General features: G+C 44.9%; 1 protein-coding gene across 5 annotated transcripts in view; it reads right to left on the reverse strand.

Annotated features, from left to right (window-relative positions):
* Positions 1-22,480, reverse strand: part of zgc:158464 (uncharacterized protein LOC791139 homolog) — a 102,242-nt gene that overhangs the window by 29,842 nt on the left and 49,920 nt on the right. For all 5 annotated transcript variants that reach the window (XM_037095751.1, XM_037095752.1, XM_037095753.1 and 2 more), the window contains exon 3: positions 693-911. In XM_037095751.1, the coding sequence (XP_036951646.1) occupies positions 693-911 (219 nt within the window). The remainder of the gene's footprint in view (positions 1-692; positions 912-22,480) is intronic.

The following is a 22,480-nucleotide window of genomic DNA, read 5'->3' on the forward strand; positions in this document are numbered from 1 at the left end:
TTTGGGTTGCATATTTATATTCCAAAGCCATATTCTCTCCAGGAACAGCCCTGTTTGATGTTATGGCTGTGTTAGCCGTGCTGAAGCCCTCAAACCACAATGACTACCTGCACCTACATGCACCTGCAACAACCAATCATGCCTTCCTGAGCAGCACAGGTATCATCTTAGTTTAAACAGGCAGCAGCTGGATCAAAAACAGCAAACAGTAGACAGGACACCTGCAAGTAAACTTGGCGGGTGATTTAACAGAGGAGGAAGAAAAGAATAGTTAAAAGAGAGTTTTAAAGAAGCAGCAGCGGCAGAGCCTTTAAAACCTGATAGAAGCCGTCACCTGGGTTAGTTAAGCAGAAGATAAACAGTTGAAGATGCTATCGTGTTAGAGCTTGAAATTTAAATAAGGCAACCCTTACAGAAACGCAGTCATGACTACACTAGTTTCGTTCACCTGGTCAGATTCATTGGATCAGCGCTAACAGTACGTAACAGGAAGCTGAAGAGAGCTTGTTTTTGTGTCTGTGTCAAGAACAAATTCTCATTCTGCAACAAAGAGCGAAGCAGGGAGTTTTTCCCACAGAGGTCCCTTCATATCTCTGCAGTATGTTACTGATTTGTTCTCGCAAGCTCTCCTTGTGTCACACATTAAGTTGATAATACATAATCTGGTGTCTCGGTGTGTCGGGCTGTCGTACCTGCAAAGGCTTTGGAAATCCTCTCCTTCTTCCACTCCCAGGGCTGGTCATACTCCTCAGGGGGTCGCTCGTCATCCTGAGGCAGCCGGCTCTCTCGGGGGCAGCGCAGGCGCTCGGGGTCCGAGTCCCCGCCGTTCTCGGCCGGCTCGTACGGCGTGTCGTACAGGGGCAGCTGCCTCACCGATCCCTCCTTGGGTGCTCTTCCGCTGGATCGTATTTCTACAAACGGGGGAGAATGACCGGTCGTTAATGCTGGGCTTCTGGAATAAAACTTTATAGATGAAAACGGCTCGGAGGGGCAGAACACCGTCAGCATATGAGAGATGAGGATTTACGACTGTAGATGCCTCTTACAAAACACAATAGCAACAAATTTTGAAAACCCTGACGTGCTGTTTCTCGTAAAAAGCAAATGATGAATGTGTGGCGACATTTCAACATATTCTACTGAGAGACGGGAAAAAAACCCCTGATATTCACAGTTTCTTGCATTCTTGTTATAATAACGCTGAATTCACTGCAAATGACATTAGTTTGCAGGCTAAAGGGCACTAATAACGCCGTCTATCAGGCTAAAGAGTTGAATTTATTTTGTTAGTTCTTAAAATGAGAAAGCAGCTCTAAGACAAGCAACCCTGAGAGCTTTCATGGCACGTAATAAACAATTTCTGGGCATCTGTAGAATATATGGACAAAAAAGGAGAAACAGGGTTAAAAAAAACAAATAATTTGCTTAAAATTTGTGCTGTTTCTTGAATGCATCCCAGTCAAATTAGCCTAAACGCACACTAACAACATTCAACAAGTGATTGCCAGACTCAGTGATAACATAAGGTGGCTACAGATGCTACAGATGCCATACCAACAGGTTCACAGGAGTCTCAGCGTCAGTCTGTGCTGGCCACTCCATCGCTCACCCTCAAGTTTATAGCTCAAGTGTAAAGCCCCCCCCCCTCCAAAACGCCCGACAATAGTTAAAAAAAGAAGATTTCTGCATGCTGATAGGATGTCTGAGTGGTTAAGAAGGGGATGGAGACAGTTGTTGCTGAACTGATGACAGAAGTGGGAGGCAGAAGAGAGAACTGAAATAAGGGGGAGAGAACACGGGCGGCCTGGGAGGCTGAGCACCTGCGAAAGCACACAGTGTTAACCTCCCCGAGCACAGCGAAATCACACAACAGAGCTGCAGCAGCGTCGCCCCGGGCTGCACACGCCTGATCCGTCAGAACTCAGGAGGAGAGACGGCGCCCATTTTCTTCCTCACATTGTTTCCCCTATGAAATGTCTCTTTCAAACAGGGCTGAACGACATGCAGACAAATAAATAATAGTGCGATGACTGTGACAGATATGAGGATAGTGATATGAGTCACAATTTGGATGATTATAGAATGATTAAGTATGTTTTGCCTACAGACACATGTCCCTCATGAGCCACTACAAATCCAAAGGACCTTCTCTAGAGTCTGAGCTATAGCTGTAGGAATAAAAGGTTCAGACTAAGGTAATGTAAACACTCAGTTTCACTAATTATACACTAATGAAAACAAAATTAGGATTGTTATATTCTATTCCTGCCAATAGGTCCTCTGAAATGGACCCAAGGTTTCTTACTGAACCTTTAAAATTGGTCTTTTCTTACAAACAACATTTGGAAAGTAAGTCAGCCCTGAAAGAAGTCTAAAATTGGAACTCAACTCAAAGTCTTAAAAATCCACGCGCAGTCCCTGAACGCTGCAGTTTCCATTAGAATCAAGCGTAATGTTCAAGTGTTAGAAAAACAATATGCTGATGACGAAGCCGTTCTGAAGCAGTGGTCAGACTGAACGTGTTTGCCCTGAGGGTGCCTGTTAGAAAAACAGCCTTCCTGTTTGTGGAAAGACTTCATAGCAATCTGTGAAATAGTCGTCAAGTTGGCCTGATCTGGACTAACGCCTTGAATGTGGTATACGCAGACCACTGACGAGTTTCAGTATCAGCGAATACCCTCAAATGAACACTTTTCACATAACTTCACAACCTCAAATGGAGGTTAGAGATTCCCTCAACAGTAAAATACCTGCTTCAAGTTCAACCTTTCAAAAGCAGGTACTTGTGCAGCATGTGCCAATCATCCAAAGATGTACTAGAGAGAGGACTTACAGTGCCAGAGAAGAAGTCGTTGGACCAAAACGCTACTAGTCTCTAAATGTGGTGGGGATTTTATCTCTAATAGTATTTGGGCGAAGAAGACATGGTATTCCACCTTCAATCTTCGCACAATGCCGAGGGGAACTCACTCGATTTGAGCTGGGGAATAGTACGACCTGCATGTACCAGTAAATACTTGTAGGAACATTTCCAGATGACTGGTGTTTCTGCAGTTGGAGTTTTGACGTGTCAATACTATCTACTTTAGACATATAACATCTAGGATAACACAGAGACTGCCTCGAGGGAAGCATGGCCTCGACTTATCTCAAACATTTGAAAGCTACTTTGAGAATCACATCTCAAGTAAGACATTACAATTCAGAAATAAACAGTAATGCCTGAATATGATTTTCTACACATACATGTTGTGCGTAAAGGTCAGAATCATGAATTCAGTGCTTACACTCTTTTCTTTTATTTTGTAAATCTGCTAAACATCACCTAACCTGAACTAAGATGCATGCACGCCCTCTTACTCTGCATGAGCAGGTGAAACTGACCTGACTCCTAATGAAGCACCGTGCCCTTGAGAACTCTCCTCTTCTCCCCCTTTCTCCCCCTCCTCCTCCTCCTCCCTGCTTCAATCTCTACTCACATGAAGTTGTTAGCAGCTTGCACCCTTCCTCCTGGGCCACATGAAGCTGTTAGTGGCCAGCACCACCGTAGAGTGATGCAATGTGAAGAGAATGAAATATTATGCCACACTACTGCATAATTGCCTCTTAGCCCAAGGGAGCTCTTGCGGAAAAAATGAGCAATGTGTTGAGCCTAATGGAGCTACCCGCCGGTGGTGAGGGTGGAAGTGGAAGGGTGGTGTGAGGGTGAGACTGCCGGGTCCTGCATCTCAGTGTAATCCTGCATTAGGCAAAAATCGCGCTCTTTGATCTAGCAGTTAAAAGACTCGGTATTACGAGATCCTGGCGTGATTGGGTCCTACCTCCCGTGCAGCAGAACAAATAGCTGTGGAAGATGGCGAAAGAAGCAAAGGGAGGTTTCCAGAGGGGGTTAAATGAGAGTGAGAGGGGAGGAGGGCGGCGGGGTGGTGAGTAAACCTTGTGGGAAGAGCCCTTTAATTGGAGGCACGCTGCCTTCGATAAACTCCTGCGGTGGATTGAGACCCAGTGCTCGCTCCCAAGAATGAGTTCTCGTGTGTTGAGATAGGGGGCCCTGTTGACCTTCCTTCCACTGACTTCTTTCGTTTTCTAACTTCGTTCAAACCGCTCCCTTCCTTCCTTGTTTCCTTCTGTCCTTCCTACTTTGTGTTTTCTCTGTCAGCTCCTGTCAAGGCATGCTTGGTAAAGTGGGTGGGGACACGTCTGTCTAGGCAAATTACAGTGATTGGCATGACAGTGGGGTTGCATGTTGCAACACAGCTGCAGCCTATCTTCTGTCTTTGACCTCTACCCTCCCTCAAGGATCAGAGGTCAGGCACCACACCCTCCCTTGATGTACCTCTTGCCTCCCCCCTCCCCGGATATCGGAGTTCCTGTCCACATGCTGCACTTCCTCTCTTTTCTTTTCGCCCCTCGACCACTTGGCTTTCACAGCCTCTACATTCAGACCTTGAAAAGCTCGCACCATTTGATTCATTGTCCCATTTCTACACAAGAAATTCCTAGATCATCTACGCAGCTACACAGAATGTGTTGCTGCACCAAAGTTTGGAGCACAGCAAGTATTTTAGGAAACAAGAAACAATTAAATTTCTAGAGAGCACTCAGCCGGGTTTCAACAGCCTTGTAGCGGCAGCAGCAGCGCTGACCACAACCATCTGTTTAGTGCCACGAATAAAGACGTGTGGGGGGGCAGCAGGGCATGCTGCTGGAAACCCAACAGCTGCATTCCTGTTTCAAACCATTTTTCCCTAATGAGGAAAGACATGGATACCGACTGGCTCAAAGCCCACCAGTCAGTTGAATGTAGGCTCCCACATGCGAGTAAGACGAGAAACATGCGACAGTTCCAGTCTTTGTTATCATCTTCCACTCTGGTTCATGAACTACAGAGATTAATCCTATGGGAGAGAGAGGAATATGTTCCTCGCAATAAATCTGGGGAGGCTCCTGTTCCACTTACTCCAGGAGGGGCCCGCTGGGTATATTACCATGGCGGCGCATGGGCAGGAAGAGAGCTCTGGATTTAATCAGAAAACATTAACTGCAACCAACCTGGCAGCCGCATCCTGCTGCACATCAAGTACTGACCGGGCCCATCTAGCCCTCATCACCGGGACCACTCCAGTCTGAGCCGTCCTCCTTCTCCATTATTGCTGAACAGTGAAAGTGATTGCATTTGCAAGAAAGTAGCAAACAAATCCATGAGTGTGCTTTGATTGCAAGGCTCCAGCTTCAAATATGTAAAGGAACAAACACATTTATCTGCCTCTCTGGTTGACTGCTGCCCACCCACTCCTATTGAGCCGGAGAGAATTCGCTGCTGCGCGGCGCTCGCAGCAGCACGGTGAATATCTGGATTTGATTGAGGGGATCTCTTGTGCACTAGTGAGGGATTAAATGCAATTGACTTTACACCCCAGGAAAACAATGGACAGAGAATACCCGGGCTTCAAGGATTTGCTCTGGTTTCTCTGCCAGCTCAAGTCACTCTTAAAGAAATCCTAAACATGTGCATCTATTATCATTTCAAAGAGCTCGGTTATAAGCACAGCAGATCCACAGAGTTTACCTGAACAATATGAGAAAAATATCAGTGAAGGGAATTACTGAATATAGCTTGTCACCATATTTGCGCTGTCAACTTATTGTACATCTCATCAACTTTGTGATGTATGTTAATTACCTTTATTATTCTAGTTGACCTTGTGTTGACATGCGTGTTTGTTAAGGCTGCCACCAACCTGACGCCAGAGCAACGGGCAGGTGTCGACCACTTGGGTGCAGCGTTTTTAATTTAATTGTTCTGTATGCAGTAACATCATCATTATATCAGTGGCTTAAAATGTACTTAAAGAGCTGAGAAAAAGTAGTTATCATAACTACCGACTACTAACTACTGAATATACATTATGGAACCTCTGCACTGTTCAGTATATTAAAAGAGATAAATGACATAGCAGATGCTTTCTGATTAACTATTAAACTCATGCCTTGGTGCCGAGCTGCTCATGATTACTCATGCTAAAATGTATTTTAGTAAACTTTGCCATCTGTGATACCGTCGCAGCTAAGCTCGTTCCATGACAAAGACGTATCAGAAGGCTTCTGGGTTGATTAACAAACCCCCTGCAGCACGGCTCACACGCAGCAGTGAGACTTTTCTCGACCTTTGATTTCATTCTGTTTGATTGCTCTGGTCTGCGAAGAGCAAACAGGGCTGATCTCATGCCGGCAGTCAGGGATTTGAGCTATACTGGGGGCCACCCACAGGTATTGTGTGTCAGTCAGAGAGCCGGCTGACAAGTGAAGGTGTTTGCTCCTTGACCCGTGGCGGCCTGCTGTTAAGTGTCATTCCGCTTAGCGAGCGGAGCTGAGAGGAGGCTCTCGTCGCCGACTGTCGCGCGGACCTCTGGGAGAACGGTTTCGATAAGCGGAGGCAAAACAACCCTGTCGGCTTTGTGCTCACATCTCGCCCCGTTTTCAATTTTAATTTTCACGTCTCGTGGTGTTTTGAAGGAACAAAAGCGGTAAAGACAAAAGGAATAAATTAGCATTTACACTTCTGTTTCATGTCTTTTTTACAGCCCTCACAATTTCAACATTCCTGACTCGGTTTGATATTTAGAAACAATTTGTGTATGCAATCAATAAGCTTTGATTTTTATAATCAGGCTCCCGTCTTGGTGTAACCATGACAGCCTTGTCCATCTGCAAGGGGTGTGTGTGTGTGTGTGTGTGTGTGTGTGTGCGCGCGTGTGTGTGCTGCTGCATCTTCACAGCCTCCTGTAGACAGAACAAAAGCAGCCATGCTGTTTGTTCTCTCCGTCTCCTTCTTTCTCTTGGCTCACACTGTGCCAGACTTGTGGTTGGTACATTGTGAGGCCTCTGCCTGCCTGTCAGACACACACACACACACACACACATGTATGCTTTTGGGAAGCCTGGAGGCCAAGGCTCCGACAGAGTCTCTTCATGCTTGGCCCTGAGAGGCGAGTATTTTGGGTGTTTCTGCACTATTTTCGGTTTCTGCTTTCTTATGATGCCTTTCTGCTTCAGCTGGAAGCCAGAGTTTTTGACAGACAAATGACACATGGTGAAAGGGACCCACAGCGCCGCGTTGCCTTTGTTATCTAACGTTAGGAAAACTATCTTAAGTGTATTTCAGACGAAAGCCACAGAAGCATATACGTTTGTTTATGGACAGCATGGAAGCAGTTTTGAACTGTCGGTGCAGCCAGTCACATGTAGTGAAGGCATGCCTGTGTGGGTGTGAGCACCCGTGTATGTGCAAATTTGCCGTTCCCCCAGATGGCCAGAGGGAATAGAAGCTGAGGACCGTCTTCCACACCATGCTGACATGTCTATGGATTCATTCCCTCACTGGAACGGGAGAGTAAGCCCAAAGAGACAACAAACACAGAGCAGAAAACAAGAGGGAGGCGGGTGATGACGGAAGTAAGCCAGACAAACTAACAGAGACAGAGGGGGGGGAGGAAGAGAGGGGAGTGTCAGCGGGAGACAGTGGGGACGCAGGGAAAAAAGAAAAGACGGAGACAAAGAGCGACGGCGAGTGAATAGAGACAGGGAGGGGAAAATGGAAAATTAGAGACAGGCAGGTGATGCAAGTTTGTCACAGAGGGAGAAATAAACAAAGAGACTGCGACAGGAAGTCGAGGAGAGTGATGGGAAGAGAGAGAGAGTGGGAGAGGCAGACAGAAGAGGGCGAGTGGCAAGAATAATAAATACGCACATCAGTGAAGGGCTCTCCACATCCAGCAGCTAATGAACATGCATCACTTCAAAGCTCACTGCCGATGAAAATAACTGTTAGGTGACTTGTGAGTTACAGTATTATTAACAGGCCGCTGCTTATGAGTGCTGGAAACCTGGATTAGAACAGGAGGAGCTTTCGTAATCATTTTTTTCACCTGAGAACACTTCAACCTGGCTCCTTGGTTGCTGGCGTAATCGCTGGTGCTCGTGTTTCCGGCTGCCTGTCTTCACAGCAGGAGGAAAGACACACTGAACTTATTATACACACTCCAACCGTCCTTGAGGCTGAGTGTAAGCACAACGGAGCTTTGAGGTAAATGTTCGAGTCAGCATGCTAAGAATAATAGAAAACGCTTGCATGCTGATGCTTCGCAGGTGTAATGTTTATCATCTTAGTTTTGCATGATCTCATGTTAACCATTAAATGTCAGACAGGGTTTCTACTCATTCATTTCCAGGCCACGTTGACAACCTCGCACCCCAGAGAAAGACGTGAGTTGGCTGCCGGGCCTGACGGCTTTCCAATTCCGGTTCAGGGGATCAGAGTTTCATATGAATAACTTTATGAAATGTCACCGTAATCCTCGCTACAGCTGTTGAAATATTTCAATAAAAGCTATTTAAAGAAAAAAAAAAAATCTTCTGTGAATGTCTAAAGGATGAACTGATGTGAATCCACCAAGTTAATGTCAAGACATTTCGCAAGCTATGTGAAAAACTTTGACCTGCTGGTGGCACTGGAAGACAAGGGGCTCATTCCAGCCGATCCGCCACGAAATGTCATGGCAATCCATCTTCCAGATGTCAAGATATTTCATAGATGTCATCCTCATTGTGGCACTGATGGAGGAGTCAGGGGATCATCCCCGCTGACAGACAGACATGACCATCCCCAGTGCCATTAGGGTTCATGTTCAGAACAGGACAGACACAGGAGCTGAATTCAACCTTTCAGAAACAGCATGAGGTTGAGTCCTGCAGACAGGCGAGCTTAATGAAACTGAGTTTCCTGTTATCATCGAAAAGAATGCTAACTAACAAAGTCTGGCGTCCGGTAACGAGCTATCAATTGGATTTGCTGTGTAACATGGCATGATGTAACGCCCCTGACAGACTCCTGTTGATTTGATGCTGCCGCGCTGGGTTACGATGCCAGTGCCTAACCTATGTAATGCCTTTCCATTTGTCCTTTTCTGCAGGGCTACTGCATGGACGCTAGCTCCTGTGCAGGGCGTTATAGCAATAACAGCTGGTTAGGACCGAGGTGAAAGCTCATTAATAGAAGATGAATGAGAACAGCGTCCTGGAGAGCTGCCCGTCTACCTACATGAATCACAAAGTAAGCCCTCGCAGCTAACTTACGCAGCTCCACAGTGAACAAACAAAAAGACGAGCAGTAGATCAGCACACTGACAAGGCGACACCAAGTACAGATGCGATTAGTCATTCGGCTGCGCCGTCGATTACACTGCAGTAATAGAAATTCCATTTGGACGACAGTCAAACACACAGAAGCTGGAATCTTTTCTCGACACGCCGTGAGGAGGATTTAATGTGAAGCAGTGACAGGCTGCTTGGCTGACGCCGTTGGATGCGGAGGGTCCCGCAGTCTTGTGGGAGCGCAGCTATTTTTCTGCAGGCTGCGGCTCTGAGCTGTGCCCGTTCTGTGGCTATTGTTCCTGAGCTGAGATAAGACTGCCAGTGGATTAGAGGAGAGTGCACCTAGAGTTCAGGTTGTGTATGGCTTCCTGGAAGGAGAAGACAGCATGGGAATGGGATTGGTTCTGGGAATGGGCGAGGGGACAAACAGAGGAGAAAGGAAAGGAAAAGAAAGGGAAGAGGAGTCGGCAGTGCAGGTGAGTGCCTCTTGTCATGATGCCTAATCTGCGTGTGTGGTCGCAGAGGAAGGGGGAAAGGAGAGTTTCATGACACGAGGACGTGGGTATGATGAATAGTCACTTCATGCCCCCTCCTCACAGGGGGTAATAGCCCATTTATTGTGATAGGCCTCAAGCAAAGGCCCACTTGCACCCCCCCACCACCACACTGCTTCAACCTTCAACCGGCTCACATCCCTCTGGGGGATGTCAAAGCTGCTCATCTACTTCTCTCTGTTGGAAAGAGAATAGAATTGAAAAAGGGATGACATCGGAGTGAGGAGTCCTATTTGTGGCAGGGGGAACGCTGCAGTAAAAGCTTTGGTATAATAAAACAAGGGTCAGACAGAGGTCATGTATGCAGGATGTACATTTTAGCTTTTTGAATGTCGGTGCAACAAAGACGAAGCCAAGCGGCTCAGTTAAGGATGCTTTTTAACTTGAATGATCACGTCGGGGGAGCCTGGAGGGAATCGAACTTGCAAGCACGACATCGTCCTGCTGCCTGGATCGCTAACGAATTTTCTCAAGCTCCATCTGCGAGGCTCAGACTCAAACGAAGCCAACACACAGCTGCACACTTAAACCGGCGCCTCGCTGCGCTTAGGAAGAATCTCGTACTTTCAAAACCATCCACTTTTTTTTTGACGTCTTTCCTTATTGTGCGATAATCCGATAATCTCTCCCCGCAGCACAACAATGCAGACAGAAGCCGCAGCCGAGAAATCCGCGGGAAATTAAGTTCTATCACTTCCACGCTGAGTGGAGCTGACAGACACTGTACTCTCCTTGGGCTGTCTCTCATTAGCGGGGAGACGGATGTGTGCTGAAACGCAGACATGTTTTACTCAGAAAACTGGGTTACACACAGGGAACAGCAGAAAATCGTTTCTTGTGGCAACATTACACAACTTGAACTGTGCACGACCCCTGTTTTACTATTCACAATACGCCCACGCATCTAAACTCTAGAGGCTCTCACAAATACACCCCGCGAGCACTTAAAAAATAAAGCATAATGCCACTCATACCGTTCCTGAACTTCAAAGTCAAGCCTCATTATGAGGCATATCAGGCAGAAAATGAAGATGAAACTGCTGCAAATTAGAAAAAAAATGATGTTACTAGTTCAATGGAGTGAAATAATTATTAATTATGTCCAAAAAAAAAAAGCAGTTGAATATTTGGGCTGAAATGGAAACAGATAGGAGAGACGCTGCCGGAACGCTCGGTATTGATTTGTTCCCTTTATCCGAGACGGCGACTTCTGCTGGAGCAGCGCTGTGACCTGTTTACCAATCCTCCCAGTCCAGAGGACGTGCACGTCATCTGGGAAGCGTGCGTTAGCCGGGCCCTGGCAATGCAAATAGTTACACAGCAGTGACCGCGCTGTCTCTCTACGTGTGTGCTGTTTTGACCTTCAGATGAGTGGCCCGCCTCTTGGTAGGCGCTCGCCACATGACCGTAACGTGGAGCAGGTAAATACAGTGAGGGTGGATTACCACGGTAAGCTGCTAACACTGTGTACATGATTGTGTGCGATCTGATCCCTGTCGCCCGGCGTTTGAGTGAATATAAAAACACAACATGACCACACACAGATTAAACAATGGGAAACATTAACGGCCTTTCATATGACAGGAGAGGTTAAGCCCCAACGCAATGTTGAATCAGCCAACACGGACTGATTCGTGCGAGTGGCAGTCTCCAACAATATGTTCACTGAGTTTTCAATGTTTTACGTACGTCAACATGTTTACTTACAAATATCCAGCATAATAAAATGTCATTGGCAAACGGCAACATGTGTCCTTGGCTCCCAAAATGATTAAATCCAGGCTGGACCCTCTTGAAAATACAGATATAATGAATGAAGTGTATTTTGCCAAAATGAAATTTGCAGCGTGGAACATTAACTTATCATTTGAGGGCAGCAGCAATTTAAAGCTTAATCAGAAAAAACATTCTCTCCTGCTGAATGATTATTTTTCCCTGCATAAAAAGTAGGAAAAACATGCAGCCAGACATGTGGCTCCAAGTCGTTAATGTGCCACTGGACAATGTTCATTTGTTTTCCGTGTTTTTATGTTCCTCCACAGAAAACACACATGCACGCAAGATGATACTACATGACTAAAGGTCTGACATCCACTGTGTGCAGTCCAACGATCAGATATGAGACACTGCAATTACCCAGAGTGTAATTAAAGCCTTGTGTAGAAGTGTCCGGCTGAGGCTTGAGGCAGTATTGTTGTTTACTGCAGCTTAGCTTTCTGTGCACATTGCAAAAAAACCAAAACAAAACATGAAAGCCCCTCTCTGTGCATAATGACGAATATGATACGATTCACAATGTCCTCCCTCTTTGGTCCTCAGCTCTGTGTTTCAGTACTGTACCCAGGAAGTGTGCAGTGCTGCTGTTGGTGTGTTTGTGCCTCTACTGTCCTCTTCAGCTTCCATTAGATCAGACATTGGTGAACCTGGAGAGAAGCTTCTGGAGTCCAGTCAGCTCCGTCCAACCTGATTCCCTCTGACAGGGCAGACGGACCAGTGCAGGAGGAGGTACGTGAAATATGATCTAGTTGTAACGCCACGACTTTACAAACACAGCTGAGGTAAGCAGACACAACATCAAGGCCATTTCACACTCTGATATGTGCGAGCCAACGTGCATGTATGCATCTAATTTTTTCCTTGCAACCAAAACAAACGCACAAAAAAAACCTCCATTGTTCATTGACTTCACCCATATGCCAACCAGTTGGCATAAATATGCTAACCAAGCTCCACGCTGGTGCAGATGAGTGCAGTTCTGTCCACGTACAGCCGAGACTGGAAGAACGAGCACAGAGCAGCAGATGGTCATTTGCATTATTTTCTTCTGCACCGTTGTGAGTCTGAGGATGTGGGGGATAATGCAGAGGAGGGCTTTCTGGCACAACTTAAAAGTACACTCAGTCTTTACTAGTAGGAGTAAAGGTACTTGACTGGTAAAAGTAGAAATACTGATTCAACTTCTTTACTCAAGTAAAACATTAAAAAGTTCAGGCTCTGAAACATACTCAAAGAATGAAAGTTAAAAATATTGTTTCTAGGAGGCAAAAACTCCAAACAGTTAATGTTGATGAAGGTTCTCAGTCGACCAGCTCATCGAAGAGGCTTCTTCAGGTCTAACTAACTGGAGGGGATTTGCAGTCTTTTAACAGTTTACTTAAACAGTTCACTTAAGTAAGGCCATGGTTTGGGAATGTCCTGCTTCTCAGAATCTGCTCTGGTGTTGTCAGCAATTTTGCCTGGTTCATTTTCATCCATGCTGCTGCCTTTATCAATACACACCTTTTCTCTGCATCTGAGTCTCATCTCTTTTCTTGCATGTCTTGTACAGTCTTTTGTCTTGCTATGTCTGTGTGGAATGCACTGATGTTGGCAAGGCGGCGTGCAAAGACGCAAAATAAAAATGATAATATAAATAATATCTCCCTCAAAAATCTTAAAAGTAAAGTAACAAGCTTGTTTTGGAGATGAAAATATAGAAAGTAATAAGATTTGTGTCAAATGTTGGGAGTAAATGTGAAAAAGTACTTGTAAAGGTAGTTGTTTTTTCTACTACAGCTATCACAAAACAGGAGTTGTCAGACATGACAGCTATGGAAAACCTTTACATTCTAGATGGGAACGATTTTAGCCTGTGTGAGAAGCTTATCTTATTATTTCATGTAAAAAAAAAAATCACATTAGACAAAAGATATTTCAGCATTTTGTTTCTCTAGAAATTCCTGCTTGCTCTGGTTATTACCTCTTCTTTGTTTATTGGCCATAAACCTGTCATAAATACTGCAGCAGGCATGTGACAGGCATGTATTGACTTTTGTTTTTATTAAACCTCTTTCAGTTGTCGTTCATGTTATTTTATTACATTGTCTCACCCCTGACATTTCGTGGCTCTCAATCAGAATCAAAATTCTAGCTCCCTTGTTGACATTTAAGTCAATATTTGACAACGCAGCGCGGGATGATGCATAATTCTTACGGGGGATGCACTTCTGAGATTTCATTAGCTTTTTCACTTGGCTCACTGTTAATCAACAGGCTTTAATATTCATGGCTAGAAGCTTACATATCAATACTGCTGAGCACCTGCCTCCGAGGAGTCAGCGAGACAAAACACAACAGCAAGCAGAAAGAAAAGACGGGAAACTTATACATACTGATGCAAATTCATCTTGTTTGGCCAAGTGAGGCTGAAACTAATTTAACAGGGATGTGTACTTTGAGCGACATGAAACAAAGACAATCAAACTCAACACAAATCGTGCCAGCAGGTGTTCTGTGTGCATTGTGACGGCATGTAAATAAAACTCGAACATCAGTTCAGCCTCGCTCCGAATTAAATTCCTCATTCAAATCTTCTTCAAATTTGCTTTATTCGTACTCTGCAAAGAGCCGTCCCATAAAGGCGAGCTCATTTTCCTTAACGAGTCAAACACACAACAAAAAACTACACAAGACTGAACAACGGATGCAAATCAACCCCGTGGGTGCACTGTGGAAAATGAGCTCTTGTAAACAAAACTGATTACCCATGAAAAAAAAAACAAAAAAAACAAGCTGCAATGTAAACCTTGACTAAGCTAGTTCCATTACTGGCTAATGAGCAAAGCCTGTAACACCTCCGGCTATACTGCCAGTCTTACATTTCACATACTGTAGTTCATAGACTGCAGGAGCGGGACTGGTTTAGATGCAGCTGATTGATGGTGTCTGGGAATTAGTGTTAAAGATTTTTGGCTTATTCCGCAGCGACCTCAGGTTAAAGCACTGCGATGCCAATATAAACTCATAATGGAAAAGTCATTGGCATTAACATATTTAATATGTGAAGGCTGGATCGCTGTGATTGCCTCTGGATATATGATACATCTGCAGCACAAGTTGGATTTCTCTCTTCTCTTCCTGTCAAAGCCGCTAATTTACACACAGACAATCCCTTAAGATAAGATTTTCATGTAATGTGATAAAGACGTTTTTTTTTGTCGCTCAGCTTTGTCCCCGCGTGAAAATGTTAACACCAGAAACACTCACTGGAGTTGGGACTGATCCAATCCAATGTCCGTATCAGGTGCCAGTGCTGGTTTAATTTACTTATCGGATATCAGATTGAGGTCATTGATCCAGATTCCATAGTCTGACTGTTCGTCAATTTTCCATTTGCACCTCTTATTACTTTTGAACTGATGTGTAGAAAGCTACTTTCCAGGGGTTTCACAGAAAAATAGACCATTCATCTTCCTGACTAGTCAATGTTGTGCATAGCTGTAGACTAATACCAAATTGCATCGTTGTGGACTATTAGGAGATTTTGCGATGGCCTTCCAAAGATGAAAGATGGACATAACTTTAGTTGCTGCAGCCTTTCAGAGCCAATTAGGACTTTGTTTTGTTACCCACACTCAGGTTGGTCCTGGTCCCCTATTATTTAGCCACTTACTGGTTGTATTTGAGGCGTTTTTGATGGGAATCGATTGTTTTTATTGGTTGAAAACTGTAATCTAGTCGTTTGTGTTTACTACTAAAATGAAGCAATTATGAAAACCCCACTGCTGTGTGCTTTAAAAAGAAAAAAAGCATTTTCTAGCGCTGAGCGGTTTTCCACCGCTTTATTTAACTTTACAAATAATACCAGCACCGCAACAAACAGTATTCAAGGAAAAAGGTTCTTGTATCAGTATCACGTCTGTCAGACAGATTCTGATCGTGACAGAAACTGATAATATCACAAGACAATATGCAAATAATTATCCTAAAAAAGGTAGTAAACACTTAAAAATGGCAGTAAAAGCAAAAAAAAGATGTTTATCACATAAGATGACGTAAAGATAAATACAGCTGCCTTCATTAGTGCTCTCTGCTGAACAACGACTACACAGTAATAACAGGACTGTGTCAGTGGCTGCTGTGTAAGGCCACATACCTGAGTTTTATGATGCCTCTCTGTTGGCTGGGCCCCAGACATGTGGCTGCAGCGTGCCACGTGGGCCTCTCCACCAACCTCGCCAGCAGCAACAGCAGCACCACTAGTCGCTCGGGAACCTCTGCCAAACATCAGTCAGCATGCCACTGACTTTTATAGCCCGAGTCCCAAAAAAGCCCTGCTAATGAAACTACGGCTTTGAGAGGGATCTCTGCCAGAGCAGTGTTTTGGGAAAAGCAATGTCACTACTGCAGAATAGTTATTAACATCTGACTGGGATCGAGCTCGGGAGCTGCATGGCAATGTCCCACGGAGTATCTTTGTACCCGGCAGTTAAAAGTCAATGGCAATCCCACAAAAACACTCATGGCAATAAAAATGGATGATGCCGAGTGAGTAATCTTTGCCTCATCCACTTTCCCGGATCCAATAACGTGCTACTGCCATTGTGGAAAAATCACAGCAGGAGGCTGACAAGAGTGCCAAGCTATGGATCACACCGCTGACGCAGAGGCACGAGTTGATGTGACAATGCAAGTTTGTGGCCATGCGGCTGCAAAGTTAAGAAACAAGATGCCTGTACGTGTTAGGAAAGCTGTTCTTTGATGACTTAAAAAAACAAGCATAGTGATCGAAACACAGGGTATTCAAACAGGCACCACAATTAACCTTTTTTTAATCATGGTTAAAAGTAGGTAAGGGTGGTAAGCGCAGGCAGTAAACATGCAGTGCTGATGTGCCCGACTAGGTTTCATTCTCCCACTGCATCCGCTGTTTCCCTCAGGAGTGTAATCATCCTGCGTGTGGTTTGGCCGCCTCCTTCAACCCCAGCAGGAATGCCTTTCTTCGCTGCCAAAATCCCTCTCACAAAATGTGGATGCAAGCAAAACACAGAGAGCCCGACTGTTGAGCAGGGTGAAGCTCATTCTGTCACTGGGGCAGGGAGCGTGTTATCACAGGGTTATGAGCAGCTGCCGCGCATGTTTCGTAAAGGAATGCCAATGTTGATTTAAGCCATCTCCCTCTATACGTCATGCTATCCGGAAGGAATACCACACCACCCATTTTCCTACCATAATTATTCACACACTCAAAACGTACGCACATCACACAAAGGCACACACATACACGCTAAAATCTCCACCTCGTAGGCTAAAACCATCTATTACGAGGTCTAAAATACCACGTCAGGGCCTCTCGGGGCTGCATATCTGCTGTTAGCCTGGTATTCGGTAAATGGAAGACTTCTGGATTGCTGGATCTCCTCCTCCAGCTGTGTGGCCGACTGCGCTCGTACAGACCTATGTTGAAGAAAAGGTCAGCTTGCTCACACACAAATACAGTAACATGAACACATCTAAGGGGAGCAGATTACCGGCGCGAATGCACGTACGGCACACACAAGGCGCATACCAACAGGTGCCAACCTGTGCGCACACCCATGGACGTACGTCACGCCGTCCCAATCATACGCCCCCTTCCCCTCCTCCAAGGGTGGGCTGACAGGACCCATCGAGCTCAGAGCAGCTAACACATTCTTGCACCTGCTGCCTCCCACCCGACTGCTGCGCATCCGCTCTCTACAGGGAGCGCACACACACACACACACACACACACACACACACACACACATCGGATTCCACACTGGTGAGGTGGCTGAATGTCGAGCAGTCATAATCTCTCTGCCGGGCACAGTTGTGCTGTTAACCTCTGACAAGTGTAATTCTAACTTGGCTTCTCTGTTTTCTCCAATGAATAAAACATATTTTAGCTGAGAAAGAGTCTCAAAGGGACTGACAGGAAATTAGGCAGATGAAGAAACGTTAGCTTGGGGGGGAGCAAACTCCAGTGTTAGAGAGTTAGAGACCTTTGATTTATGCAGAGTGGGAGTTTGGAGCCTATGCTGTGTCTGTTTGGCTATACGTGTCTATGTGTATGTGAAATGTGAGGCCAACACAAGAAGACAGACAAACTGACAAACATGAAGGCGGTGTATTCCGCCAGTGTACGACAAGAAATACTAAACATATATGGAGGCAGCGGTCTCCAGTCCTTTGGGCGTGGAGATGAAAGACTAAGAAGTCTGACTTCTCGCACTTCCTGCTGAGACATAGGAAGCTACCAGAATCCTGTCAGGAACAGGAGGGGCTGATTTCTTCTGGCTCGGATTCTCCAGAACATGTCACTCTTTCCTTCACACATAACAGCCAAAGAAAAGTGCACAAGTGACATTATATCCTGTCCCTGTGTATCTACAGGAGCGCAACACGATTCATCAACGCGCCACGCTACGTTTGCCGAGAGGCTGCTCTGCTAATTCGTCTAAATCACAGCACAGTAGACAGGAATAATGTCGGAGGCGGCTTATCGCCATGCTCTCTATGTACTGACATTTTCTACCGCTGTTGTGTAAATTCTTGTGGACACGCTGCGGAGGATGTGGCACCGGCAAACTCATTCTCCGCTGGCTAAATGATGGCTGACCTTTCCACTGGCAGTCTGCGAAAACGGGGAGCCCGGCTCACGAGGACACAAGGAGTGGAGCGGCAGATGCGGCTGAAAAATATCGACGACTCCAAGAGCTCATGAATAAAAACATGAATGGGTGAAATAGATAATGCAGTTTTTGTGTGTGTGTGGGGGGGGATTATTCCATCGTATCGGTTTGGTTCCCCTGAAACTGTTAAATCTGAATGGCTGTCTGCTTGCATTAGCAGGCTTCATTAATAACCTTCATTAGCCATTCGAGGTCTGTTTGAACAGACCACCGAGATTCTTCAGCCTCCCTGGCTCCAGTCTTGATACACTTACATGGGCCGTGTAATGCCCACAGGACAATTCAATTAGGAAAGAGGCATTTTATCACTATTAAGACTTAAGACTCGCGTCCTAAAAGCATAATTTATCACCATCAAGGTCTATTGTATGACAATGGCAGATTAGTTGTCCCGAACATTTTCTAGAAGGTGACACATCGCTTCCTAGAAACGAGCGCGGTAAACGAGATTAGCCTTGTACGCGTCTCTGCTTAAAATGGGCCACAGTAGAACTAATCGCACAGACTAGGTTGTTTGTATTGTTTTTCCTACAATAGGTTCTGGTTGAACACGGGCCATTTGTCAGCCTTCTCATCATAATTGCACCGCTTCCCGCAGGTAGCAACAAAGGGAGATGATATCAATCAAAATAAGAGCCATCTGCAGACTTCACTTTAAATCATCCTCAAATCAAGGCCGCGAAACAATCCCCACCTAAACAAAGAAGGAGAACTGTGTTGAAACAAAAGCCCTCCAAAATGTGTTTGTGCTGACTCTGCCAAGTGGGAGAGAGGATCGAGTGAGAGGAGACAGTGAAAAATGGGAACGAAAGGGAAAGCGGGGGAAAGATGAAGACGCCAGGAAGTGAGACAGAGCTACTGTGGGAGCAGCCCTCGGTGCCAGCTGACCCACTGTTGGCAGGTCTGGTTGCTGGGCCCTCTTGCTGCTCTCAACAGTGGCCAGGCACAGAGGGGAATCCGAGGTAATTTGTCCGCTTGTTTGGATAATCCACCATCTGCCACACTGCGAAAGGCCCCGGGCCCATCCACAAGCCTTCATGTTGGACCCAAAACACTGAACATATGGGGGCAAGCGAAAAATGGAGTCACAATAAAAATGAGGGCACAATAATTGCAAAACAAGACTCGATCAGGAAGCTATGAAGGAATATGAATATCAAAAAAATGCACTTACTATACAAATAGAGGTTGCATTTGTCATTCCTGTAACATTTGAGGTGTTACAGATGCTGAGTTTAGGATTGTTTTATATTCACAACAAACTTTTTCTTCAAGGATCCACCTGCTGGACAAAAAAATATTACACCTTGACAAATGCGCTTGTTTTCTCCACTTGACTTAAAGTAATAAAGCGGTGCAGTAAAGTGCAATAACCCAACCACTAAGCAGAGTTTATTGGACATCTCCATCTGCGCCGAACATCTCAGTCGAAGGGTAATAGGTAATCTCCACTGGTGCAGAAACAGACAGATAACTGTGACTGTGAATAATTCAGCTCTCTGCAAAAAAAATATCAATTCTCAGCATCGTATACGGAAGAATTAACTGTGAGATCCAATGGTGTGGTCCTGTGTGCAATTTCAAACCAAATTGCAGTTTCTCCAACAGTGGACAATCAACAAACAGGCTGCCTCTTCAGCGCACTCCCCCCGGATCAAAGACTAATCCAGATTCTCTGATGTTGTAAAATAAAACAGCTCGGTGCTTTGCCTTCTCTGATGAGAAATGCAACGCACTCTGCAATGAATGAATCATATTCAAATTCAGATTGTACAACAAGTCTGTGCCACCCACATGAGCACAGCAGAAATGATATTTGCAGGAGCGAAAAGAAGCGTGAGGACAGCAAATGATGCTCAAATGTCATGGAAAACCCATCTCAGACAGGTTTGCCATCCTGTCAAGAATTATTACTTTCCATTTCCTGGTTGTTTATAGGGACAGGAAACCCAGGCACATGATAAACTCTATCTTTTACATGACTGGGTTCTCAAATGACCTTTCAGGAATGGGAAAATTACTTTCCAGATCCTTTCAGGGTGAGAGCAGGATCAGGGCAAATGCCGCACAGTCGGGAAGGAGATATTCCAAGCAATTGCTGGATGCCAGCACTCGTGACAAACATGAAACATGATATCATAAATAAATAATGTAAGTATTTCTATCTTTCTATGTCGTTGAGTCTATATGTGCTATGAATACTGTGGGGGCTTCTTTGGTAGTGTTTAATTTGAGCTGAAAGCGCTCAAGTGTATCATGAAAAAAATATATTCAAATAATCTTTGTGTAAAAAAGAAAAAAAAAAAGAAGAGGAGAATGGACATCACCTGTTGAAAGGGATTTCTAATTTAATGCTTCAACCATCTTCATCCTGACGCAGCTGAGTTATTGTAACAGCAAAAGAGAAATGAAGAGATGAAATGACAGGAGAGGAGTGGTGCAGTGGGCGAGACTTGACAGAGAGATTAGCAGGGTGACTCACTTTGTTGTATGCCTAAGATTGCACTTCAAACTATTCTTCTGCTGTATTCCCTTTGGACAACAGTGTGCTGCTGCACAGTCGCTGCTTTGAAGTGCTGTGAGATGACACAATAAGCACTTTCATAAGAGGATGTATTGAGTCACCGGGCCAGTAGTGTGACTTGGTCTGGAGATGACTGCTGAGGCCATGAGGTGAAATGTTTGGATGCAGGGGTCCGGCTGTTTGGCCCTTGAACTTGCTGCATGGCTGAGCGCTACGAAGGTGCGCCACTATTTTAATCTCACCGACTGAGATTTATGGCCTATCATGATAATCAAAGATGGGGTTTTCCCTCGAGTCATCAGCACCTGCTGGCCTTACACCAACATTTTTCCCTGGAGGACACATCACCGTGTTTGTGTTTAACGATTTGATAATTTATGATGACTCACTAAGCGCTAGTTAGAAAATCGAACCAATACTGCAAAGTGCACTGAGAACATGGCAATAAAGTAGCATGTCTGTCTCAGAGAAACAACGGAGGGGAATTCTCTGGAGATTTTCTGCAACATTTACATAATATTTATGTAAAAGAAGGTCAAATGCACTTTTCCACAGAAGCATTGTATGTTTTTTACTGCATCTGAGAGCAGAAAAAAGCAAATGTACAACATTTATATACCACTTTTACTCCTCGCTGACCTAACAATCGTGCTATGGTTCAAAAGCCAGCATACGAACAGTGTAGTTGAGGAAATTCAGCAGCCATTTTAGTTTCGTATCAGACTAAGCTGAGAGAAATACTATGAGCACCAACCACAGTGTTACACTGACTAAACAAGTGGACACTTGGATTGTGCTGTGAAGGTACCTCTTTCTGTACATTGTCTTGCTGTTGCTATAATCATCATCAGGCCAGAAATGGCTACTGCTTTAGGGATCTGTCTTCTTCTGTGAAGGCAGGTAAGTGCACACTTTTCTGTATAGCAGCCCAGACCACAGGGCTGAGTTAACACACAGGGCAAGGCTGACTGAGAAAATGGTGTTCTGTGAACGTGTGCTGCAGTTTTTAACTGAAATATGTGTTTCAGCGTATACGTTTCTAAGACAGAAGGCAGCTCATTACAGTCATTACATAGTCAGTCCCTGGACTGTGCCTGATGGAGCCGGTGAAGATGTTATGTTGGTGTTCATATGGATGTTGATCATCAGGTAAATGCAGCCAAACTAACACTTACTGTCTGAATAAAAAGTTTGAAATGTCTTAGCATGTCTTGAAAAGTTTTAGCACAAAAAGCCTTCGAAGATCTGCCTCCCTATCTTTTTTCCTTCTACCTGAGGTATTTCTTTAATGTTGGGGCAAAGGTTATGGGTTTATAGGTAAGAGGATAGGGACCGAATCTTGCCTGAAGACAGACTCCCAATAGCTTATAGAGATCCACTGCTCATGACACTTCACAACACTTCATTTCATAGGAAGGATGGTGCTTTGAGCACTGAGGCAATGCGACGTGGCTGTGAGAAAATTCAGCCGATTGTCACTCCCAACACATCAAACACAGCAGCCTCTTCACTGGCCTACACTTCTACATTTGACACTGTATGTACGGCCTCTGGCGCCATGTCTGCTGCCCTCGTGGTGCAGTACAAGGGGATGGTCAGGGTGGGTGGATGGATCAAAGACCTTACAAGAGTGATCTCTTTTTTTAAGTTAATATATAATATATAGACGTAACATATGTGATGTACATCCCAACTTATGTAAATTGCGAAGGTCATCATGTCACAATATGTGAACTGTATGTCAGCAAGCTTTATTTTGAAAGTCTACATATTATTGC

The sequence above is a fragment of the Acanthopagrus latus genome, chromosome 4, assembly GCF_904848185.1.
Source record: "Acanthopagrus latus isolate v.2019 chromosome 4, fAcaLat1.1, whole genome shotgun sequence".
Taxonomy (NCBI): Eukaryota; Metazoa; Chordata; class Actinopteri; order Spariformes; family Sparidae; genus Acanthopagrus; species Acanthopagrus latus.